At 51.0% G+C, this 24212-nt stretch overlaps 1 protein-coding gene across 1 annotated transcript in view; it reads left to right on the top strand.

The window, feature by feature from the left end:
* ADAMTS7 (ADAM metallopeptidase with thrombospondin type 1 motif 7) overlaps nucleotides 1-24212 on the top strand; it is a 79220-nt gene that overhangs the window by 23036 nt on the left and 31972 nt on the right. The window contains exons 9-16 of the mRNA XM_067305434.1: nucleotides 143-287; nucleotides 759-851; nucleotides 1933-2078; nucleotides 7868-8037; nucleotides 8409-8542; nucleotides 12227-12347; nucleotides 13850-14094; nucleotides 18918-19059. Coding sequence (XP_067161535.1) covers nucleotides 143-287; nucleotides 759-851; nucleotides 1933-2078; nucleotides 7868-8037; nucleotides 8409-8542; nucleotides 12227-12347; nucleotides 13850-14094; nucleotides 18918-19059 — 1196 coding nt within the window. The remainder of the gene's footprint in view (nucleotides 1-142; nucleotides 288-758; nucleotides 852-1932; nucleotides 2079-7867; nucleotides 8038-8408; nucleotides 8543-12226; nucleotides 12348-13849; nucleotides 14095-18917; nucleotides 19060-24212) is intronic.

The raw sequence follows: 24212 nt of genomic DNA, 5'->3' as shown, positions 1-24212 counted from the left end.
AAAAAGTAAAAGCTTACGGTAATGAGACAATAACGAGTTGTTTGCTTCCACTGCTAGCAACAGCTGGAGCATTGTATGAGATAGCATCTTCACCGGCTTGCTGGGGCCGATGGCGATGCCTGCTCCGACTTCTCTCTTGCAGCCGGGGCTGGGGGCTGTGTCTGGACGACCCGCCTGCCCGAGAAGTGCTGGACTACCCCTTGGTGCCCCCGGGCGTTCTCTACGACGTCAGTCACCAGTGCCGGCTGCAGTACGGCTCCTACTCCACCTTCTGCGACGACATGGACGTAAGCCAGGGCTTTTCCCCTGCTTTCTCAATGTAACCCAGGATCGGGTGCCTCGGGGGCGGCCTGGGTGGCGAGGGTCTGTGCGCAGGGCAGTGCTCCCCCGGTAACAAGGGGATGAGGCAAAGCGATTGACTATGGACAAAAGACCGTTGTTCTCTCAGCTGAGCCAGAGGGAGGGAGGTTTGTTTGCAGAGCCCTCTGCTCCCAGCGCGCCCCATCCCGCAGTCACTGACTCCCTCCTGGCAGTTAACAGAGGGGTCACTGTAGAGGAGGAGAGGAAGGTAAGGGAGCTGAATATAGAAACGGAGAGGCGGATGGCACGAGGAGAGGAGCAGGGAATGGAGTTCGGCTCTTTGCTGATTGATTGGTCCAGGGCCCCACTGGTGCATGAATGTGTCTGGCAAAGTTAAATTTGTACTGGTGCACTGGACTGTGCAGTAAGCGTGTCCTATGCAAACATGTTTTCTGCAGAGTGTCTGCAATACGCTGTGGTGCACGGTGGGGAACACATGCCATTCCAAGCTGGATGCTGCCGTTGACGGTACAACATGCGGAGACAACAAGGTAATTAGAAGCAGTCATATCTACAGCTGCAGTGATTCCTTTTCCTGCCCACAAGGGAGGATTTTTGTCTAACAGGCATAAAAACTGCAGTTTTGCAGACTCCTGTGCACGGAGGATTGGCTCACCTCGCTGTCTTAGCTCTGGCCAAACTCCCATTGCTTTTGGGGAGAGATGCACTTCAGTGAAGCTGACTGGCCTTAAAAAAGTGAAACCTGCAGTTTATTAGCATTGCATAAAAGTGCAAGTCCTATTCTGCTCTCTGACGGGTTTCTGTGGCAGATGTGGCAGACCGATTCCCACGGAGAGCGGAGGCCTGCATGGAGGCCTCTGTTCCCCCGTTTCTTTGCTCAGGTAGCGCAAACCAAGCACAGGAGCCCTGTAGGCACCTGCAGCAGCTCGGTGTGCACCGCTCCAGGTGCGCGCAGGGTGCAGAAGAGGAAACCTGCCCCTCCAGGAGCTGCGATGTGCAGCCAGCTCCTGGCCGCTGCAGTGACCCTTTTATGGGATAGTGCTGGCTCCTGTACTAGAACGGCCCTGTGACAGAGCCAACACGCATTTCTCTCCCAGAACAGTAGCTTCCTGTCCAAGGTAGTATAAAACTATATAGTCATAAAAATATCTGTACGCTTCTTTATGGTTTAAGTGTCACTGCCCAGTGACTTGGCCCTAGAGCTCTGGGGATTATGCCACGGTTAAGCAGCCATTCCCTGCAAAACCTCCCACATTACCCATTCTCCATGGTTATGCCACATTGGCTCTTCCCTTCTGGAATGAAGTCAGACTACAAATCTTGTTGCTGAAAGACCTCAGTGGAGGTTTGGGTTACTCAGGAGTGTTCTCTCATGCAAATCTTCAATTAGCCCAACATCCCTGAATTTCCCATTACTTGGAGCTGCACTTGCTCTTGCAGAGCTTAGCTGACCTCCAAGCATCTTGGTGTGAAAGAAGCATGGATTTTCAGAGCAGGAGTGCTGGACTTTAGCGCTCCTTGAAGTAAGGGTCTCTGAATCAGTGTCAATTGGTATGTGGTGATCCTATCGTTAAACCTTGGTTTCCCTTCTTCTGGCTGGCCTCTTTACAGTGGTGCTTCAATGGAGAGTGTGTGCAAGTGGGTTACCGTCCTGATGCTATTGATGGCAGCTGGGGATCCTGGAGTTCCTGGTCTTCGTGTTCACGGACCTGTGGCGCTGGTGTGCAGAACGCAGAAAGGCAGTGCAGCAACCCCACGTAAGCTAATGCTCCCTCTCCGCAGTTATTATACAAGCTATTCGTTTGGCTCCCCCTGAGCTGCATTTAAAGAGAGGAACCCAATACTTTCTTATCACCTGGTAAAGTCTGCCACCACCATTTGACCTGTTTGGTCCTAACCCATTTTTGCATCACACAGCAAAACTGTACAGATGAGTGGTGTCATTATTCAGTTATCTTTTAGAACAATGTTCTTTTGAAACACCACAGGCAATTCATTTCACAGGGTTATCCAGCCATCTGGGTAGTAGAAAGCCTGTGGAAGTATAGAGTTTTCTATGTCTCCTTTCAGATATACATTGCTTCTGCTACATGGAGGCAGAAAGCATTTGGAATATGGTTTAAACAAAGAACAAAGACTCAGTGCTTGTAAATGTAAAACACATTCAGTGTCTTATCGTGACAGAAAAGAAAAATAAATGTTCTTTGATCCTGATTCAGAATCATTTCGAAAAATTCCATTGCTGTTTATCACTCCTTTGCGTTCCACGAGCAATTTCTGTACAAGTTATAACGAGCTGTGATACAAAGGGGGACGTTCTCTCCTATCAGACTTCACTGATGCAGCAGCCAAATGTGGCATAGGAAAGGTGGCACTCTAGTGAAAGTATCTAAATAACTGACTGTGAAGTAGCATTGTCTATCCGGTAATTCCAGGCTGGCACATCTGCTCCCCAGATGTCTCTCTTCTTGCCAGATCACTGTTGTATTGGATTAGAAGCGAATCCCTCTGGATTGCCCAGGTGTCAGAGAGAGATCTGCAATAGGAGGGAGAAAAGGGGGGTTGTGAACAAGGTGAGAAAATGAGCCAAAGGCGTCTGAGCTGTGACATGCCACCAGTTTGTAATGGAATTTCCATTAAACTAAATGCCCCAATGCCAAGGAAGCACAGCTTAAAAGACAACGGCATGCTCAGGACACAAGGCGGGAAAGCTCCCAAGAGCACTCCCCGCCAGGCAGGAACGGCAGCAGTGCTGGGGGAAAGCAGGCTCTGGAAGGAGGCAGGCAGCCGCTGCCAGCCTCTCGGGGTGCCGTTTTCACAGCAGTCCATCCGTCCAGTCCTGCTCCTTGCCACCATTCCCGCTTGCTGACCTGATGATGCGGCCGAACCCTGTGGGTGTCAGTGCTTTGCTCACCAGCGTTTCCTCGCTGGGTGTTTTAGACACATGGGCGAGTTCTCCTGAGATCCCCGAGAGTAACTGAGCATGAGGCCGAGATGCTTTATGGCCCTTACTGAATTTTCCAGTGGCAGTCAGTTTTCAATGGCTAAAAGAGATTTGAAAATTAAAAAAGAAGGATATCTAGTGAGCCCAGATGCGTTTTCTGCCTAACTTCTTTCTTGGGTACATTGCTTTTAACACATGGTATTGAACTGTTTAAAAAAGTGCTATGTAATCTCATTCCTAGGTCAAGAGCTAGGTTTATGTTTGACATGAGTTTTGTGACAGAAGTGCAACTGTAGTTTATAGAGTGTTTTAAACACAGCTGCAGGCACGTAGGAGAGCAAACACTAAAAGCAGCAGAATTTCCCCCAGGGAGTTGTTTGTTTTGGCCACTGTAGGTAAATCTTCAGCTTTGCCTTTTGGATTAAGTGAACAAATGCATGCATTGGGCAGTTCTTGCTTCTTTAGGTATTTCCTAAAGGAAGGTTATGTAAACATAACCATAAAATAATAATTAATTTTATTTTCTTCACCACAGTGTGCCCAGATTTAACTGATCAGGGAAAATGTAATTTTCATAAGGTCATGGGGATGTGGGCTGGAGAAGGTGTTGTGACCAAACCAACCTGGCAAAACGGCAAGTGTCAAGAAAAGGTGGCATTATTTTCATTGTCTGTTGGCATATGAGAAAAACCTATCACTCCTTTTTAAAGTGCCTTTTACTTTAAAAATACTGGAAAGAATTATATCTTTTAAAACTACTTTCACAAGTATTTTGGTAAATAAGTGAGAATTTATAGTCTCATATATACAGAGTGTTTCTGACAGTTTCTATTGTTTAGAAAACATGAACATGGAAAATCAAAAACCTTAAGAAATATATTTCTTCTAAATAGATGTCTTGTGAGATTTCTCTGCTCTGGACACTTGTTCATGTTTGACCTGTGCTTCAATCCTCCAGTCCTCGTCAGGTTGAGTTACTGTGTTGAAACAGTCAGAGAACATCCAGCGTGGAAACCAAAGCTGGATGGGCCAAGGGCGGTTTTATATAGAGCTCCTGTAAGCACGCGTCCACTCTTTGTTGTGGTCGGGAGCTCTGCCCCATTGATCATCCGACCTTTGCATCCTTGCTTGGACTGCCAACAAAACTGCAATCAATCTGTGTCGTTGTTCCTCCAGAGCAAGGTGGAGAAAGGGAGAGGATAGCTGAAAATGCGGAGAGATTTTCATAGGAATTTTAGAGACAAAACAGTCAGCAGGCTCTTTTCTAGAAAACATTTGGATGTCGCCAAGCACTATCAATTAAGCAGTTCTTAATTGCACTGTAAAAGAGTTGTAAGTTTTGGGAACGCATCCTGCAAAATCTGAATCCTGTTGGCTTATAAACAAATAGTTACTGTGAGACCAGCTCTGCTGTACTGTTGGGCATGTCAGTGTTTTTACAGTAGAGCAGCACCTATAACTAAACCCAGACAGAGAACAAGATCAGGTCCAATGAGTTCAGGTTAGAGAGATTATAAAGTTTAACCTTCCTCTCAATTCGCAAAACATGCAGTTGTGTCTAGCTTCTTCTTGGTGCCCGTAACATGCATGAACGACAGACTTTTTGGCTTCCCAGGGTGCAGATGTTGCTCACAGTCCCTGTCCCCAGACAGGCTGGCCCAGTGCAGAGCCCGTGGCAGTCTGGAAAACAGTGGAAAACGCGGGGACGTCTGTGATGGGGCAAGGGAAACCGCAAGGCCATCTGGAGAAGTGTTAGGAAAGCATTGGCAGACTATCCCCACTGGCAGAAGTCTCTCCAGTGTTGCCTTAGCACAGCCGCATCTTGCTCAAGAGCAGAATTAAGTGTTGTAGCCACAAATTGGTTTTAGCACATAAGGGTTCCAGACCCCAGAGCCCTCCCCAGAGAGACGCTGTAGCAGAGGTGAACAAGAGCAGCCTGGTTAGCTCCACAGCTGCTGCAATGATGTAATTTTAAACAGAGCTGTCCCCAGAGCGCCTCAGTCCCCGTCCACAGGACATTAGATTTGGGGAGGGAAGTGTGGGGGACTTGCCACAGCCCAGCTCCCAGTTCAGCAATTGCAGATTTGCCACTTGTTTTGCCAGGAGTAGGAGCAAAGCAGAGTCAGAAAGCCGTCCTTGGGAGGCATGGGGAGCAGCTTTTCTAAACCGGCCACAAAACGGGCAACCGCCTGATGTTGCGGGTAGGAGCACGAGCCTGGGGAAGCTCTAAGGACACATTGCTCTGAGAAGATGAACACCTGCCGACATTAGTGTAACAAGAGAACGGGGTTTGTGTCCGCGGCTTGCAGTTATTCACTTGGAAATACAATTCTTGAAAAAAAGAGTATCTGTTAAAGTGCTTCAAGCAGTGGGATCGTTTTCAGGTAAACGTGTGGGAAGCTGGAGAGAATTACGGTTACATCAATCTGTGCTGTCAGCCAAAGCAATCTCATCAGGTTGTAACAGCCGGGATGGTAAAACAGATGTTTTAATTCCCTGGGGAATGGAGGCAGCCAGTTTTACCTCCTTCAGGAATGGCAATGGCCCGTCAGTTATGGGATAAACGGAGCTGAGGTTGGTGTCCCTGCAGAGGTAACGATGCCTGACTGCAATTACAGGAGGTAGGAAGGCTTCAGGCACGAATGTTGCCAGTGACACTTAACTTTAATAACTGCTTTTATAGCATCATAAATGAGGGCTATAAAATTGGCCATATTTGCAACGTTAAGGAGGGACCATCAAGAGGGACAAGGCTCAAAATATAGCTGTGAACCTCTAGAGTCTTCACAGAGGACTTGCGAAAATGACCGATTCCCTTGGCCCTTTTTTGGTGTGTTTGATCCTTTCATGAAGCAAATAGGTGCACTGATAAAAACAAAGCCACTCCACCATTTAGCCCAACATTGCGATGTTGTGCTAACGTCTGAGAACAAGAAAGAAAATCTGATCAGAAACAATCGCGGATTGGATTAGGCAGCTCCAATTGCATGAAGTGAAATGTAAACAACAAACAGCAGCCGGAGGGAAGTCAACTGCACTTTAAAGACTCTGTCACCTTCCATAAGCTAGGGAGCTGATAGCTCAACATTTTTATTATAAATAGCATTTCATATGTGCATTCTGTCAATAGTCTGTACATATTCCTACAAGATCCCTCAATCCAAATTCATTTGAAGTAGCTGTCTTTGTCTTTTGCCTCTTCCACTAAAGACTAGCATGTTTCTTGGGCTATTTATAGCATGCTAAACAAAAGGGTAAGAAAAATAAAGTAAAAATAACATGTGCTGTTTAAAATACGTTGTTGTGGCTGCATATTGTTTTAATATACTTAATCAGGACTATCAATAGTGAGACAAGCCCCATAGCTTTTAGATCTTGATCCAAAAGCCACTAACACTGGTGGAAACCTGTCTGGTCCCTGTTTCTGCATCAGGCCCTTGTGCCTTTCCTCCTGGGGTTCCCTGGGGATTTCCTGCCGGGACATTCAGAAGGTGTGCACCTGAGTTTCAGTTAATTCGCATGTTTTCAGGCCCCAGATGTGATGATGATGTTATAGTTTGATTTCTTCTAGGAAAAACATGGACCACGTTCTGCACTTTGACAGCAAGTGCACAGGTGACGGCACGCAGAGCTCAGCCGAGACGTGTCTTACACGGATGGGCCCAGGGAGGCTGGTCCTTGCACAGCCTGGGGGTGCTCAGAGCTTTTCCTTCTGCAACAGCCCATTTACAAGCTGCCTGGGACTGCTGCCCCTCCATGCAGCCTGAACTGAGCTGAAGGGGAGGCGAGCCAGAGCGAGCCCTCCTCTGCACTCACACCTGCCAAGAAATAGGCACTGGCGGGGCCTCAAGCTTCCTTCTCCAGGCAGGTCACATTTGGGAAGGTTGCTTCTGAATGCAGCAATTGTTGAATCCAGGCTAGAGGCGGGGAGGGAGAAACCACACTAGAATGGAGCTTCGTTATTTTTTAATTGGAATTCAGCTTGTTTCTGCTCAGAGCTCCCTGGGCTTGTTTGTTACCAGAGACTGCCGAAGAGGAGCAACAGGCTTTGTCCAAAGGAGCAGAGTTGTCTCCCTGGACAGCAAACCATGTTTCCCTTTTGGGGGGAGCATGGCAACATCTCGGCAAGAGAGCTGGGTCCTTCCGTGCAGAAATTCAGCTTGACAGCCTTCACTTAGCAAAAGCGACCTTTGATCCACAGTGTTAGAAAACCACGAGAAGGTCAAGTTCTCATCCTGCACAGTCTGGCAACTCCACCATCAGCAAGAGCATTAATTTAGAAAGGAGTTATAGAAACAAGGTGTGGGGCATGCTTTCTTGTCATTTCAGAGGCTTGCTTTGTGGGTTTGGGGTTATTCTGGAATGGTTGCTGGTTTCATATATAACTTTCTTATAAGAAAGTCACAGTAGATTGGTCTATATAAGCTGTCAGCAAATTCCCCATTGACTTCAGGTGGAATCATGTTTGACCCAGCCTAAGGAGATCAAACATTAACAGCAAGTCCAAAAAAAACCTGAAAAATTAGCCCTTCTTTATCTGTGAAAAAGTTTCATCCTCATGTGCAGTATGTGTTTGCCTTTCCTTTTCCCTTCTGCTAATAGGCCAAAGTACGGGGGCAGATACTGCCTTGGGGAACGAAAGCGGTTCCGGATTTGCAATGTTAAACCGTGTCCCCCCAACAAGCCATCCTTCCGCCAGATCCAGTGCAGCCAGTTCAATCCCATGCTCTATAAAGGAAAACTGTACAAGTGGACGCCAGTGCCGAACAACAGTGAGTCTAAAATAAAACCTGCTGCAAGGTTTCAATTTGCAGTGCCAATTAAAAATCTGAAATAGATTTTTGCTAATGATTTATTTTTGCTGTTCGTGTCTGGAATCTGTACTGACTACCTGTATAGGATTTGCCTTTCTTTTCCACCAGTCTTCCGGAGTATTTGTACTGTATTTTAAATTAAGAGTCTGGCTGGGTTTGCAGGGTTAATTTATGTTTTCAGAGATGGTTATTTAGAGTGAAGGTGAATCCTGTCAGTGTGAGTCCAGGGACTGTGACAGGGCAGCGCTGCTGGAGAAAACAGGAGACAGAAGAAAGTGCACAGATCCCCCGGCTTGTCAGGTTTATTTACTGTCTGTTTGCTTCCTCAGTTAATCCATGCGAGCTGCACTGCCGGCCAGAAGATGAATACTTTGCAGAAAAGCTGCGGGATGCTGTCATCGATGGGACCCCGTGTTACGAAATGAATGCGAGCCGGGACATGTGCATCAACGGGATCTGTAAGGTATGCCTTGCGTCCAGCCGCTGCAGGTGCCCGAGCAGGCAGCCGGGGCATGGCAGAGCCACGTTTAGCTAAGGAGCAGTCCTGTAACATGGGAAATGCAGGTAGACGTGCTCTATCCATTTCTTAGGTGGACAATGTCCCTTTTTTACATTCACCAAGAGGCTGAGTTCACTCATTTTGTATGAGCACTCAGCACCCTTATATGAGCATTCAGAAAGACCCTGATATGTTTGTGCCTGTGAATCTGCCCAGAAACTTGTTAAACAAAAACAATCCGCAAATTATTTTAAAGTGCCTGTTAGCTGCATCCACTGTGTTTGAGGAGGGGATGGCTCTAGGGGCTCTGCCTGCTGTCCTCCAAGCAAACATTAACTGACAAATTTTATTACTATTTTTCTGTATGTAAATGAGCGTGACCTTTTCTTAATCACATGCGATTGCCTGAGATATAAAATACGGCAGTATTTAAGCCTCTCTTCTGGCTCCAGGGAAATAGAATACAAAACCAAGAAAATAAGGAGGAACAGTTTTATTTCAGAATAGCCAGAGATATAGAAAGGATGTGCTGCACAGTCACCCAGCCTGTCCCTGGTCCAGGAGCAGGGACGGCTCTCGCGCAGCCTGTGCTGGCCGATGTTGGCCCAAGCTGCTCTCAGAGGCCTTCGGCGGTGGAGATTCCTCACCCTGCCTTGGCAGCCGCTCACAGCACTGACCCGCCTCTGGGGACAGCTGGGTCCGTGGGATTTGTTCTTCCTTCGGGATTGTTATTTTCTTCCTGAGAAGCTGACAGCTCTGCATAACCAGGGAGCTGCACGCTCAGACGGGGCAGGGAATAGCCCGTCTGCTTTCCTAGGCACTGGGAGACCTTCAGCTGGAGCGCTCTGTGCAGTTTGGGTGCTGCACTTCGAAAGAGTTGCAGCGGACAGGAGAGGCTTGAGGAGAAAAGGCACAAAAATGAGCAAAGGTCTAGAGAAAACACTGAGGAGGGAAGATTAGAAAAACTGTGCATTTTGAATAGAGAATGCTGAGGGGAGACACAGTGAGTCTTCAAAAATGCCAGAGGTTGCTGTAAAGAGAGAGACTGTTCTCTGTGTCTACTGGGAATCGGACAGGGTAGAGTGGATTTACATTGCAACAGGGAAGGTTTAATGTAGAGGTAGGAAATGCTTCTGGATGTGCAGACAGCAAAACACTGAAACTTCCATGTTTGGGATTTTAGGCAGTAGCAGACCAGCAACTGTCCAGACTGGTGTTTGGCAGGGCTGATCCTGCCCTGGGGCAGGGACTAGATCTCACTTTCTAGCCCTGTTTTCTTTGAGTCTGGAAAATGGTAGGGATCGCACCCGCATTCAGTGAGTCAGGTCTGCTGTAGCCTTAGATAAAAATGATCTCTGAAAGACTTCTCAGAAAAATACTAGTCACAGTCATATCTTCTCCAAGGCTGAAACCCACGTCTCTGCGGGAGGACAGGCACATTTACATCTGCTTTTTGCGAAGAGGTGCGCTCTCCCGGGGGGGACTCGCTGTCCCTGGGGGAGCCTCTCCCTTTGCAGCTGCAGGACTTGCACCTCCTGCAGCTCGCAGGCCGCCCTCCTGGCTGCACACCTTACCGGAGCCCGTTTCCCGCTCGGCCCTGGCGCCGGGAGATGTGGCATGGCTACAGAAGTGACGCTTCTATTCTTTGGCTTCCAGCTTGCAGCTCTGAGCAGCGGCTCATGGGTAGAACACGGATCTGTCTCAGAAACCCTGCAACTCTTAGCACGAGGGTTTCTGCTGCTGTGACCACAGCATGCTCCTGCAGCAGGCTGCCAAAATGTCTCTCTTTCCCAGAGTGCTTTGACCTCCAGATCTTCCCAAACATTATAACTAATGAAAACAAGCTCCACCAACTATTAGTAAGAGACAGGACCCCATGCGGCCGCGGGAGGCTCGTGCTGCTGTGGAGCTGCTGCGGGACAGGCAGGCTGCCCAGTGCTGCAGCAGCGGTGCTGCCAGGGGGGCAGATGCCTCTCCGTGTCCTGCAGCAGGTGAATTTCCGGCCATGCCTGCCTGCAGTTTGGGGCTGCAGAACAGAGCCTGGAAAAAGCTTCTGCTGTTTGCTTTGCCTATGAGTCAAATGAGTGTTAAGGAAGTGGGCAAGTCTGCAGCTCTAAGCAGCCTGTACTGATGCTGGCTGGAAAGCCACCTGCTTACCTGCTCCTCTGTCTTAGAAGTGAACTCAACCCGCAGCACTTAGAGGGGGGAAGTGCAGAGCAGAGTAACATCCCTGTGACAAGGAGCAAAAGGCAAGTCCTTATCTCCCTGCTACAGCCTGCCAGCAGCTCTGTGGCAGCCGTGAGGTTGATCTCCAGCAGATGTTTGAATGTGCTGATGTCTCAGGAGCTGCCCATGGGAGAGAGCAATGAAGAGACGCAGGGGAGGGAGCAGGGTGCTGCCCGTGTGGGTCTGCATTGGCTGTGGGAAGAAGAGGATTGCTGAGCAACACCAGCGCTCAAAGGCTTTCCCAGAGCTCTGGGGAGCTGCTGAAGGCCCTCATGCTCTGTACAGCACAAAGAGCAGCAGGGAACATACTCAGTGAGCAAGTTTTCTTGCAGTCTTTTATATAAAAAACATCCGTGGAAACTTCTTCCTCTTCCTGACTGTCACCAGTAGCACCAGTCACAGCCCCAGTGGCAGTTGCTCTGCACAGCAGGAGACTGAGAAGGTCCCATTTCCTCCTTTAATAGGCTGTAAGTTACTTCAAAGGCTGCAGCTCACAGATGTGCAGGCACTGGCTTGAGGGAGAGCTCAAGGGTCATGATTTTTACTTGGCACGTACAAAAGAGTGAGACTCGGCAGCTCTCTGCAGATGTCAATATATTTAGTCAGAGCTAACTGCACACAGAAAACCCTAAGTGACTGTAAGCCTGCTGCTGGCATCGACACCAACATTAAACCTGGCTCACTACAGGCTATTGCAGTAGCAAAAATAATGCTCCTTCCCTAATACGTGTACAAAAGTGGCTCCGTGGATATTTCCTCTTGGAGCTAAGACTAAAGGCTCCCCATTGGCACAGAAACTGGAAAGACCCTTGGGATATTACGCTTCAGCTTTTATTGTGCAAAATCAAATGGAGTCTATTGCTCTATGAAGATCAAGGGATTTGGCAGCTACCTGGATAGGAGGTGTGGAGAACTTTGGCAGAATGCAAAAATAGTCTCTGGAAATGTTTTAAAACAGAACTAGCAGGGCCAAAACCCAAGAGGCTTTCCCAGCTAAGCACAGTGTTTAACTCACATCGTCAGGCTCTGCTATCCAAGGAATTCTGGACTGAAGAGCAAAATAGGAAAAGGTAAAAACAAGATGTGGGTCTTGCTTTTCATAGAAGCATGAATAAAATGGAAAGACTGCCAGCATATATTAGAGAATCAGAAACAAGTATTGCAGCCTGCTTAGATGTATCACTGCCCCTTCTCAGGAGGGACTGCAGCTTGTGCGAGTAACTCTCCAGTCCATATTCCTTATTTCCCCCCATTAAGGAAGAATATTTCCCCATCGAAGCTGGTTGTCATCATTGTTGTTATTTCCCGTGTTTGACTGTTGATCCCATAGCAAAACTCCTGAGTGGTCAGAGCCACCTCAGGTTGGGTCCTCCTGCTGTGTGGGCCTGCAGTGACAGGCTGATCCCGGGGTTTGTGTTTCAGAACGTGGGCTGTGACTACGAGATCGACTCCAATGCAGTCGAGGACCGGTGTGGCGTGTGTCATGGCAATGGCTCCACCTGCCAGACCGTGAAGAAGATGTTCGAGGACAGCGAGGGGCTGGGTAAGGCTGCGTGGCACAGTCCTCTCCGCACTGGTGCCCGTGGGCGGTCGTGTTCCTGGCCCAGCAGGGGCAACGCGACAGGTGCCAGGGTAAAACCCAGCTCCTACCCAGGGCAAAGGGGCAGGACACAAGGGGTAGGGCAGTGATGAGATGGAGTAAAGCTGCTTTGATGGGCAGACAGGTCAGATCCTGCATACAGGAGGCCCATGCCACCCTTGCAAAGGGCCTGGGATTGCTGAGGCAGGAATCCTCTGCCTTGGGAATCCCGTGGGTTAAATCTGATCCCGCTGACTGAAGGAGCCGTGGGAGCAGTGTCATGCTCGGACAGCCCTTGCCGGTGACCGTGGCATTCGTAGCCCTTCCCCGGGGCGGGCAGCCTGCCTACGCGGCTGGTGAGCCAGCAGGACAAGCTCTTGCATGCACGGCGTGAGGGCAGGGTCTGCACGGAGATGGCATCGCCTGTCCTCAGGCTTGGCTTTCCCCTCCCCTGCGATAGGGGTGGCCAGGGTCTCAGATGGACACTCTGGGGCTTAACTCACGGGTTTTATGCAGTGATACAGACAGAAACTACTTTCCCTTAAGGAAGAAAATAAAGCAGCATGCCCAGGACTTTTAGCAGTCTGCCTAAGCCCCCCTAGTAACCAAACACTTCAGTGCAAACCAGTCAGGTGAACAAAATGGAGTTTGGGCAAAAACAAAGCTCACAACTGTTTGAGAGGGGAAAAGTGGATTGTTGTTTTAAATGATTTCCTTAAAACAAACACCCATGGTCTGTAGAGCTTCTTTTTCCCTTTATCAGCAGTGCAGGGTGACAGGGGGGTTGGTTTGCAAACAAAAACCCTGTGGTTACATTGCTGCAGGAATTTCCATGTGGGAGAGTGGAGGCAACATATAGAGAAGGCAGATTGTTTAGCAAGTGCTATTGTTCCTCAGAGCTATGGATGGGACATCCAGGAAACTGAGGGAAATACAGTTTCCTTTCTATCTTATTTATTTGTACTCAGAAGTAAAAGCCAGGCTCACTGGTGCTGTTCATTTGGAGTCTTTTTTTAATCCAGACCTGTTCATTTTGCTCAGATAGGGTTTGAGCAGTAGCACAGGGAGGTGTGGAGTTGATTATCTTTCCACTTCTTGCTCCTCAGAAGAAAAATTTTCATTTACTGTAAACAAATCTGTGCAGGCTGGAGCCATTTCGAAAAGGTTTAAAGAGGATTTTGGGGGCTGACAAGGGCACGGTGAAAGTATGGTGATTGCCTTGCCAGTGCTCGTGTGAGAAGTGCTTCATGCTGTGATGGGCTCTCCCAGCAGAGAACGTAACTAAGTTCAGTGCAAAACAGTGTTTGTTGCCCACTGGAGAGGAAAGGCGGTTTTACTAGAGTCCGCCGCGTAGCCACAAAGATGCAGCGATTGATATGATGCTGGCAGCTCAACCTGAAGAACGGATTGTGCCTGGCACAGTATTCCTTGGTTGGCCTGAGACCGATGTTCAATTATGTTCCCAGGATATGTTGATATTGGGATTATCCCAGTTGGAGCCCGAGAGATTAGGATTGAAGAAGTTGCGGAAGCTGGAAATTTTCTGGCCCTGCGGAGCGAAGACCCAGAGAAATATTTCCTGAACGGCGGCTGGACCATCCAGTGGAACGGGGATTACAGAGTGGCCGGGACCACCTTCACCTACGCGAGGACGGGAAACTGGGAGAACCTCACATCGCCAGGGCCCACCGTGGAGCCCGTGTGGATCCAGGTATTGTCTGGGCTCTCGCTGGTCATGGTCAGGGTATGTGGCAGGGCTGTGTTCAGGCGGTCCATTATGGCACTTAAAATGGGTGTTATTTAGCCCATTGGGACCCTGAAGCTCAAAAAGCAGAAGCGACTCACCTGCTTCCAAGGGCGGATGCCTCTGTCCCCAGCTCGAGGATGAGGGATGGGGCCGGTAGCACCGGGACGTGTATGCCGCGAGCGGCCCGACCGCTGGTCTGCCGAGGAGCACGGCGCGTGTTGCCACCTCCTCCAAGGGACCGGCCCAGAGCAGACTGTGCCGTGCCCGCGTCTGTTCACGGAGTGTCTCTCTCTGGGAGCAAACGTGGTCGGCCGCCAAAAAGATACTACTGGCCTGCGGTGCCTGTTTCAAAATTAGTGGGTGGATCTGGCCCACGTTCCTTCCAGTCTGCAGCATTCCTCAAAATATTTACATAGGAGAGAGAATATGAAGAGAAATAGCCTGTTTCCTGAGGTCTCGTCCATATCTTATCAGGAGCAGGGGAAGAGAACGCAATGTTTCGAGCAGGGCTGACGCGCCTGCCAGTGAAGGTGGGGTTTGGGAGCAGCCCCGCGGCTGCGTCCCCCCTCCCAGGTGCGGACGGCGAGGACTTGCGGGGCTGCTGCAACGCGGTGCCGTGCGCTGCTGCGGGAGGGTGGCCCGCCGTCGTCCCCCTGCGACGCAGCGCGCTCTGCAGCGGCACCTCGCCAGCCTCTGCAGCGCCTCGGGTCTTGGCAAGAAGCACGGCCCTTCGCTGTAAGGCGTGAATCACGCTCGGCTCCCGTTCCTCGCTGGGTACGCAAGCAAGTCTAAAACACGGGTGATGCTGTCAAGGGCATTGCAGGTCAGGCTCTGCTTCATAACAAAAACACTTGAGGCAGAATTTAAAAATCCAAAGGGATAATTTGAAATTGCCTGAAAAAAAATAAACAAGAAATTTCAGTTTTACCCTTTTTTCCACATGGGAATTTCCATTAAGCTACTTTTCCCCCCAAAAGAGGTCATTATTTTCATCAGATCCTGCGGCTTTAATGAGGCTAGCATCTATCTTGGGAGTGACACTGCCTTTTGTTGGCCACTGGCAGTGGAAGGAAAACCTGGGACATGTCCCTGTGCCTAAAGTGAAAAGCTGGTTCTGAACAGGAGAGGTTACAATTAACCACATAGTCCAAAAATGCAATACATAAAAAACCACCATTGCACAAATGTATTTTCAGGATGGTAGAAGTGAGGGGAGCATCCACCTGTCTCCTGCTCACTGACAGTGTTCGCTTCAGAAGACTTCTCTGCATAGAGCAGGCTGTCAAGGGAGCAGATTTAGCAGTTAATGAATTTCAGAGTTTATTTATTTCTAGATTGAACTGTTTACTCTGACGATCCCAATACCTCTGGGTCGGCAGGAGAGTCTTTGTGTTTTCCGACATAATGAGAATGCATATTAGTTTCCCTGCAGCTGGTAAGTTACTCATGATTTCCAGAAGAAAAGTTACTTTCCCAAGTATCCGAGGCTTCCCAGTGCGTGGCCCAGGCAGTCCAAACTCACTTCTGTTGTCCTTCATCCCCAGGAAGCCTTTTCTCAAATTCACCTCTGGTGTGTCACTCTTCATCAGAGCCCTACTTGAATCTCACTAAGCCCCTTCTGAATTGCAGTAGCAGGAGTTCTGGTGCTTATCTGAAAATTGCCCTATTTTGCAAACAAATCCTAGTCTATTAATTTTCACCTTATTTCCATGGAAAAGAGTTGCCAGGGGGATTATTTTTCAGCATGGCTTATATTTTAATGAGCTTTGCACAGCTTTGCAGGGGTTATAAATATCTGTGCAGAGGCCGGCTGAAAGGTAACAAGGCACCATGAGTTTAGGGCAGTTATTCCCACGCAGGTTTCCAGGAAGCCGTTTGCTGCTGCTGTTGACATGCCTTTTACCCTGGAAATGACAGCCAGGGTGAGTTAATAGTGCGAAGGCTGCCAGTTAATGCAGAGCTTTTGAGAGCCAACATCCTCATGCCCATGAAGCCAATTTTTCCCCTAGAGAAGCCCGTGGGAATTGTTGCAGTGACTATGGCACGGCCAGGACCAGAGTGAAATTTCTTGTGCTGCAAGATCTGGTCATTTTTGACCACTGCAGTTACAAATGTGAACAATAAGTGTCTCAAAGGATTACACAATGTGCAGTGTAAAAATGTGTCTTTGAAATCAAACCAAACAGGACATATGAGTGAATTACACTTGGGCCCTGGAGGTTTGCTTGATGACTGTATTTTAACCTTGTTTTTTCCCTTTTAACTACCCCCTGATAAATGAAGAAGAAGATTGCCTCTCCTGGGTGTTCTGCCTTAATTAGTGCAACAGAAGGAGGAAATAAGAGATTCCCTTAGTGAGCGGCAGCCCGGGCTCACTTATCTGCGGAGAGGAAAGAGGGAGCTTTTAGGAGTTTGGGGTTTTGTAATTCTGCAGAGTCCAGATTTCCTGGCTTATTTCTGTTTGCGTTTGCTTCCTCTGTGGATTGCTCTGGTGAAGAGGGAATGGCAGCAGTGGCTGACATAGATCTGCCCTGGGATATGAAGCATCAAACTCTTCTTTTTTTTATGCGTGCCAAAAAAAACCGCATCCTAGTCAGAGCCATGCTGGAGAGCAAAGGGAGTGCCACATCCGGCATTCCCCGTGCCAGGATACCCTGTGCTGAGCAAAGGGGAGGAGAGCGGCTGTGCAGCACATCTCATGTCCCAGCTGCAGGCCAGGTCTGCCTGGTTCAGCCACGCATTGGCAGGAGACGTTCAGGACCACGTACTCTTGGGTCCAGCACGGCAAAAAGCCTCTGCCGTTGGGAACGAGCAGAGACATGGCCGTGCATCGGCCGCAGCAGGAGCAGGGCTCCCCCGGCCAGACTGAACCTGGTTTACTGCAACCTCTTCTAGCCTGTGAGCCTGAGCGAGGCTCAGCGCCCGGGGTATGAGTAGTCTGAACTACAGAAGGGTTATGGCAGGGACAGGGTGGGTACGTCCCAGCGGATAGCCAGGAGCCGGTCCCCGTGCTACTGTTTCTGCCCTGTGGTTAAGGCTCAGCGTCTGAGCCCGACTGGGCTTTCACAACCTCCAGCCCTTTTTGCATGAGCTAACCCTGGAGTCACACCTGACAGAGTCAAGCGGCCAGAGACTTTGCTTTTCGCATTTGTGTCACAGAAATGGTTTTAGCAGACATTCAGGAAAAAATGTGAGAGAGACCCTCAGTTCATCTTGCTCCAAGCACTGCTTTCCCCTGTTAATGTGATCACTGGCGTGCATAACACCAGAAAATCTCTAGAAAGCTGTCTGGGATTTGTAACCTGATTAAAACCTTTTGAGAAAAATGTTTCAATATTCATGATGAGGTTTTGGAAAGATGCCCTCTCTCCTGCCAAAGCTCCAAGAACAACACGGCTTTGGCAATAACGGGAGCACTTAGACTGAAAAAACAAGGCTAAACTCACAGGCTTTCCTGAGTGCTGATTGGTGCTGGAGGTGCTTTGGACTGCATTTATATTAACTGCTGTAGAAGCTGCTTCGTTCATTTTGAAAACAGCAAGAATCATATTTCAAGTGGGGAGAAATTAATGAAATTCCTTCAAGTGTTATTTCTCCAGCCAAATCCTGCTTGGGGCTGGCTGCACGTCAGTTATTTCCTATTTGCCTCAGCCGTTCTTAGACCACAGCAGGTCAGAAGTTGCTCTGGGAATGTCTTACTGCAGGTCGCAGATGCAGCCCCGCTGTCGCCGTGCGCGGTGCAAGGGTGCACGTCAGGCTGCAGGGCCAGGTACAGCCTAGTTGCACCAGCCTGTTGCTGCTGACGCACGCTCTCAGCAAGTTAGAGGTGCAAATCTGGACTAACGTGGGCTCTAGAGCGAGGTGGTTTGGGCGCCCTGCTCCAAGCTCCCCTGCGCCCCGACTGCATACAAGCACGGACCGAGCCAGCGGGGCACTCTGCTCGCGGCTCAGCAGATGCACTTGAGCTCTGCTCCGCTCTGCGGCTGTTTTGGTAGCTGCTTGGTGAGGAGTTGTATCTGCCCAGCAGGGTTTTTGGTGAATGTGTGCTCAGCACGGCAACCCCCGGGGAAAGCCCGGGGGCTGCTGGAAAGTGAGCGGTGTGCCCTAAGGCCGCTGGGTCTGTGAGCCCCCAAGCGAGTCACACTCCGGGAAGGGAGTGGGCCATCCGCGCTGCTTCAGAGGCAAGCTTAACTGGGCTTCCCTAGCAAAGCTTTCAGCAAACAGCCTCATCTGAGCCTTCCCCAGGAAGGACCCACGGCACGCTGAACCTTGAGAAGGTCCTTGGATGGGCCTGCACTTGGCGGTGGGACAGAACAGGATTATCAGGGGAGTCCTTCCAGGCTCTTTGTCATAAGACATAAAGAGACATAAAACCAAAGTCCTGGAAGTTATCAATGCTCTTGTTGTTGTTGTTTTGTTATTATCTAATTTTTACACAAGCCTAATGAGCTCAGCAGGGTCTGTTGGGGCAGTTCCATTGCTTTTACACTGATTTGGCCATTTGCTAGCGTTCGCTCTGTTTCTCAGACGGATGTGTGCTACTGCTGGGGTAACAGCCACACCGTCGCTGCCCTGCCAGCAGAAAGCAAGGGGGGACAACTGCTGCTCTCCTCCAGAGCCGGCCAGGGAATGACGTCCTTTATGGCCACGCTGGGCGGGTTGTGGCCGCCCCAGCGCTCTGTTGTCTCCTGACCGACACAAAGTGCTGAAAAGCCCCTTGACTGCAACAGCCAGCCCTGATTTCTCTGAACAAACCCCATCTCTGATCGTCTGCTGTCTCCCCACAGCTGTTGTTTCAGGAAACTAACCCGGGCGTCCGCTACCAGTACACCATCCAAAGGGAGTCGGAGAGCGAGAACGAGATTCAGCAGGCAGAGTTCCTCTGGCGGTACGGCTCCTGGACGACGTGCACTGCCACGTGCGGCACCGGTGAGTGTCCCTCGCTCAGCCCGCGCACTGCCGCGGCCCGGGCTGTGATGCCTGCGAGCGCGATAGAGGAGCCGATGAGCCCCAGAGTATCCCCTTGTCGCAGGCGTGTACGAAACTCCAGCGATGCAGCATGTTATCGGAAGTCACTTTTTCGTTGTTAGTCCCCTGATCTGTTTCTCATTCTAGAAGATGTAAACGCCAGCAGGACTGTGTCAGGCAGGGATTCCCGCTAGGGTGCCAGGTGGGACCCCTCTTCTGGGGTGCAGCACCACCGGCCATGGCAGGCATCCGAGACAGGCAGGTTGTGGCAAAACTGGCAAAACACGGTGTTAAGAAAGTGCTTATAGCCGGTGCCATGTTCTACATCACAGCCTAGGAGACACATCAGAGCAGTCGGCTGGCATTTGCCTTAGAAATTCTTTGGTCTTTGGTTTCAGTAGGTTAAAAAAGAAAAAAAGAAACATCTGCTGAGGTCATAAATATCCCGTAACCCCCCGCTGCACTCAGCAGCAGGGAGTCCGCGCTTTATCAGCTCTTTCCTCTTGGCTTGGTGTCCTGTTACTGCGCCGGTTGCTCCTCAGCCTTCAGGTTGATTGAAACAAAAGAGCTTTAGAGAAACCAAACAAACATCAGATGGCTGCTCTCCAGCCTGGCTGACCCTCTGGCGGGAAGGGGACCATTTCAAGAATTTCTTGGAGAGCAGATTGGAGCCTGCCCCGTGCGTCGCCCTGGCCGGGCTCGTGCAGGGCAGCGCTGCCGGCACCACGCGGCCACTGCAGCAGGGGTTTCCTGCGCTGCCCGCCACCGGGACCGCGGACCTCTGCGTCCCTTGGACGCTTTCTTCTCCTCTTCCTCCCTTCCCCTCCCCACTGTGCTGTCTTCTGCATCCTCCTCCCCGCGCAGGGCTGGGAGCCGGTGGCTGGGCTGGTTCTCACGGGGGAAGGGGGTTCGGGGGCAGCCCGGTGTGCCGACGTGGGCCGCAGAGGTTTGTGGCTGGGACCACAAAGGGCAACGCAGGGAGCAGCTTCTCTCCCAGCCTTGGTGCAGGATTTGGGAAACCCCCCCCTCTGCACCAAGGCCTCTGTCAAATGCACCCGCGTTTGCCGCAAGGTGGGCAGGGGTTAGAGAAGTCAAATTCATCCCCTCGAGCCCCGAGGCACGTCCATGCCCTGAGCCGCTCTGAAGCTGAGAGGGGAGAATGCAGCGGCGGAGGGTTGTCCCAGAGCAGGTCCTGGGACTGGCTGAGCCGGGGCCGGGCTGCGGCAGCCGTCTCCCTCGGCAGCCTGGAAAGCCAGCGCTGCCTCCATCGCAGGGTGGGCAGCAGCCGCGGCCGCCTCCGTGTTAGCTGCCAGAAATGCCTGTGCTTCACCCGTCGCTCCAAAGGGCTCTGCGGGGCCACAGCTGGGAGAAGCCAGGAGGGCTTCCCGTTATTCCGGCTCTGCCATCCGCATGGAGACGGGGAGCGCGGGTCGCCTGCACGGCAGCCCTGCCACGCCGGCCAGCTCCTTGCTGGCAGGGGATTCTTGCAGTTTGATCCCCAGAAACGTGTTTCTCACGCAGTTTTGCAGCACGACGGCGTGCTGCGTGCGCGCGGGGCGATGGGGGAACGTCGCCGCCGGGCCCCCCAGGGCAGGCAACGTGTTCATAGCCGGAGGTGCACGTGGGGCCGCGGGTGCAGCTGCCTGAGGAGGCGACGGGGCCCCTGCTCAGCAGGGTGAAGGCTGGACGTCCAAGCGTTTATTGGAGACAGGGAGCGGACAGTCCAGACAGCGTACGCGCAGTGTCGCACCCTCCCTTTGAACCCCGCGCGTCCCCGAGGTCCCCTGGCTCCAGCAGGACGTGAAGCTTTTGAGGGATGTGTGTGTGTGTGAGCCTGTGTGGTCTTTTTATCTCACTGCGCTCCTCAGGACCAACAGAGAGCAATGTTTTCGTTTTACTCCGTAAACAGGAGCTGGAAGGGTCTCTCTTGAGGTTTTTTGGCTTTTTCACCGGCCAAATGCTCCCTTAGCGGTGGCGGGAGGGGTGAGCGCGGCGCAGGGCCCTTGTCAGCCCTCGTCTCGCACGGCTGCGAGCGGCTGCCCGCCCGGGAGGGCACCAGGCCGCGCACCCTGCGGAGGGGCGGCCGGCTCCTGCGCATCCTTCCTCGAGAGCGGCAGTGTCAGGGCCCGGGGCACGAGCGCTTCCGATTGAATTTTGCTCTGTGAGGTGCCAAAGGTCTATTTTTGCTCGCCCCACGGGAGCTCGGTTTGCAGCTGAGACGCTCTCGCGGCCGGCCAGGAGCGCGGCCGGCCCCAGCGCGCTGCGTGCCCAGGCAGCCTTAGACACATGCACGTGGCTGCTCACGCTGCCCCTGGGGCTTTAAGTAAGTGTTTAAAAAAAAGAAAAAAAGGATCTGCGTGTGTGAAAACCAAAGGGGATTCAAAGACAGTAATTCTTTTTTTCCACTGAAGCAAATTAGCATTTTTTGGTCATTTCCTATAGCTGCAAAAGGGGTGCACGCAACCTCTATTAATAGGTGAATATGTACCTGTGTGCACATCTCATGCACACGAAACTGAGGCAAGCCGTGTTCCCAGGCGCCTGAGGAGGCTTTGCCAGCCTTCGCTCCAGGCTCTTGTATCCTGGCCGTTGCTGGCCAGGCTCCTGAAGGGACCCTGCTCCGGGCCGCTACAAAGCAGCACGTGCTCGGAGATGTTGCCTGGCAGTTCCTAGCAGATAGATGTTAATGCTTCCCTGAACTGTGCAGGTTTGCAGTGCTACAGGAGTTTCCTGGGCTTTTTATATATATTTGCTGTGAGAGCTCAGGGCAGTGGATCGTACTGGTGCCTGTAACATACTGTGAGTGTAGAACTGAGGAGGACGTGAGTTGAGGTCAATGGCTTTTATTTAAAACCAGCTTTTAATTGTATGTTTTGATTAATTAGTTTCCAGAATAGAAGGGAAATGCAGGAGCAAATCAGACAGGAGTCAGTCTGCGAGGAAGTTCGTACCTTGTGTCCCCTTGCGGGAGAGGAGCTCTTTGGCGTGCTTGCCGGCAGCCAGCCGTCAGAAAGCCACCTGGCTTTCCCTGGGCCAAACGAGGCCATGCAGGTACAACATGAAACGCAGCGGGGGGTTCAGGTCGGAGAAACAGCACCAGGGTCTCAGCACAGCGAGCTCCGTCAGCAGCTGGCACTCTGAAGCCCCAGGAGCACTGGAGCCAAGGAGTTTGGGACTTTCCTCTTTTCAGCAGAATTCAGCAGCTTTAGTAGGTTCGTATCAATCTCAGCTGATTGTGGTTATTATTTACAGCTCTCCCAAGTCATGGGTTAAGTATGTGTTGCAAAAAGAAGGACAAGAGAAGATAGCAAAACAGAACGTTGAAAGTGAGGTCATCCTTAAAAATTTCACCCCATAAGTGCTGCAGAATGGAAGCAGGAGGCTTTATCGGATGACTTATCCATTAGCTACGACCGTGGCAAAAGGCTGCCAAAAAGAGTTGTATTCCTGCCAATTAACTTCCCTTTGGATACAGTTGCCCCCCTCTAGAAAAGACTCTGTGTGTGTATATACACACACACACACACACACACGAGTACATATACACACACGTGCGCGTGCTAATTGCAGAATCAGGATATGGCCAGCGGATCAGGAAATGTCAGGGATGGAGGCTGCCAAGATAACATGCTTCCCCAGGGGCTGCAGCCTGTTTGCCGTAGCCGACCCGCCACATCTCCCCGGGTACGCTCTTCCACGTGGTTTTGCCACCTTGAAATGCGTGATTCCCTGCAGAACCGAGGCTCCAGTCCTGTGCAAAGGCCAAGTCTGCAGAGGTTTTTCACAACGCGAGAGGTGGGGGAAATGCATTTTCCACTCAGATTAACTATGGTTGCACTGCTAGTGGCTGCAGGGACCAAAGCAAACCCAACTACTGCTCGTTTTGCAGGTCATGCTCAGCCGTTGCTCGTCACGTGTTTAAGGTCACAGAGAGCAACCGAGGGACTGAGCAGGGAGTGAAGGGCTGCAACCGCTGCTGTCCTAGGCCAACCTTTGCGCTCACGTAGCACAGGAGTCCTCCTGCATCCCATGCCCCTTTCCTAGGATGCCTGCAGGTACATCCCAGAGACCTGAGATGCCCCCAGAACAAGCCGTGGAGACACGGGCTGTCAGTATTCAACAAGGCATGATTTTTGCCTTTGCTTGCTGATGACTGCTCTTCTCTCCTGCGCTCCTTTGCTGCAGGCGGGATCCAGGCCACTGCTGGATGCAGCAGGAGCCCCCAGCCTGCCCAGTGCCCTGGGGCCTGTGTGAAAAGCCTGAGCTCACTCTGGTCTCATTCCCGGCCTGTGATCTTCCCTAGCACACAAGTCTGGCTGCTTAAAAGCATGAAAATATTCATTGAAATGTGCACTGACCAGTTTGAAATTTAGCTGCTATTTTTCCATTCAGCAGCTTCTGCCCATCCCAATAACAGTATAGATGTTCCATAATCCAGGACTTTCTTTAAAGAAGAAAAACTCCCTGTGCGTACTGGCAGAGGGAAGGTCCTCCCAGCTGCAGCAGCTCCCGGGGCAGGGGTTGAGTCGAGGACCGATGGGGCCGACGCTGACCCTGGGGAGCTTCAGAGGCTGCGCCTCGAGGGGCGCTCTGCCTTCATCCCCATCGAGCCAGGAGCTGCCCCCCCTCCCATCCCGGGAGCAGGGCTGGGGTTAGAGGCTAATCCTGCCGTGCTTTTAATGGGACTGCTTGTGCAAACAGTGACCCTGGTACATTTGCTGGTGCTGCTCTGCGGGCAAAGGTCGACTCCATCACAGAAGTGCAGCTGGGGCTACAGGGCAGGTTTTGTTACCTTCTGCCTGCAGGAAACTCAGCAAATAGGTACTGAACACAGCTGTGTACTGTATTTTTTTAACCCTGCTGTTTATGTCTTGTGGCTTGAGCCTAATGCAAGTTTCCTGGTGGGAGAAGAAGGGGCCTTTTTCATCTCGTGGTGCCTAGGCTGTGCACAGTGTAAAGCAGATGATGGCGGGCCAGATGTTCAGCAGGTTTCAGTCAGCACAGCTTTCTGACAGTGTGCCAGACCGGGTGGTTTTCATCTAGATTTGAACATGATGATCATTTTTCATAAGGGAAAAAAGGACTGTCTAGCACGGGATGTTCTTGATTATGCT

Source organism: Apteryx mantelli, chromosome 15 (genome assembly GCF_036417845.1).
Source record: "Apteryx mantelli isolate bAptMan1 chromosome 15, bAptMan1.hap1, whole genome shotgun sequence".
In the NCBI taxonomy this organism is placed as follows: domain Eukaryota; kingdom Metazoa; phylum Chordata; class Aves; order Apterygiformes; family Apterygidae; genus Apteryx; species Apteryx mantelli.
This window is presented reverse-complemented; position numbering and strand designations above follow the sequence as displayed.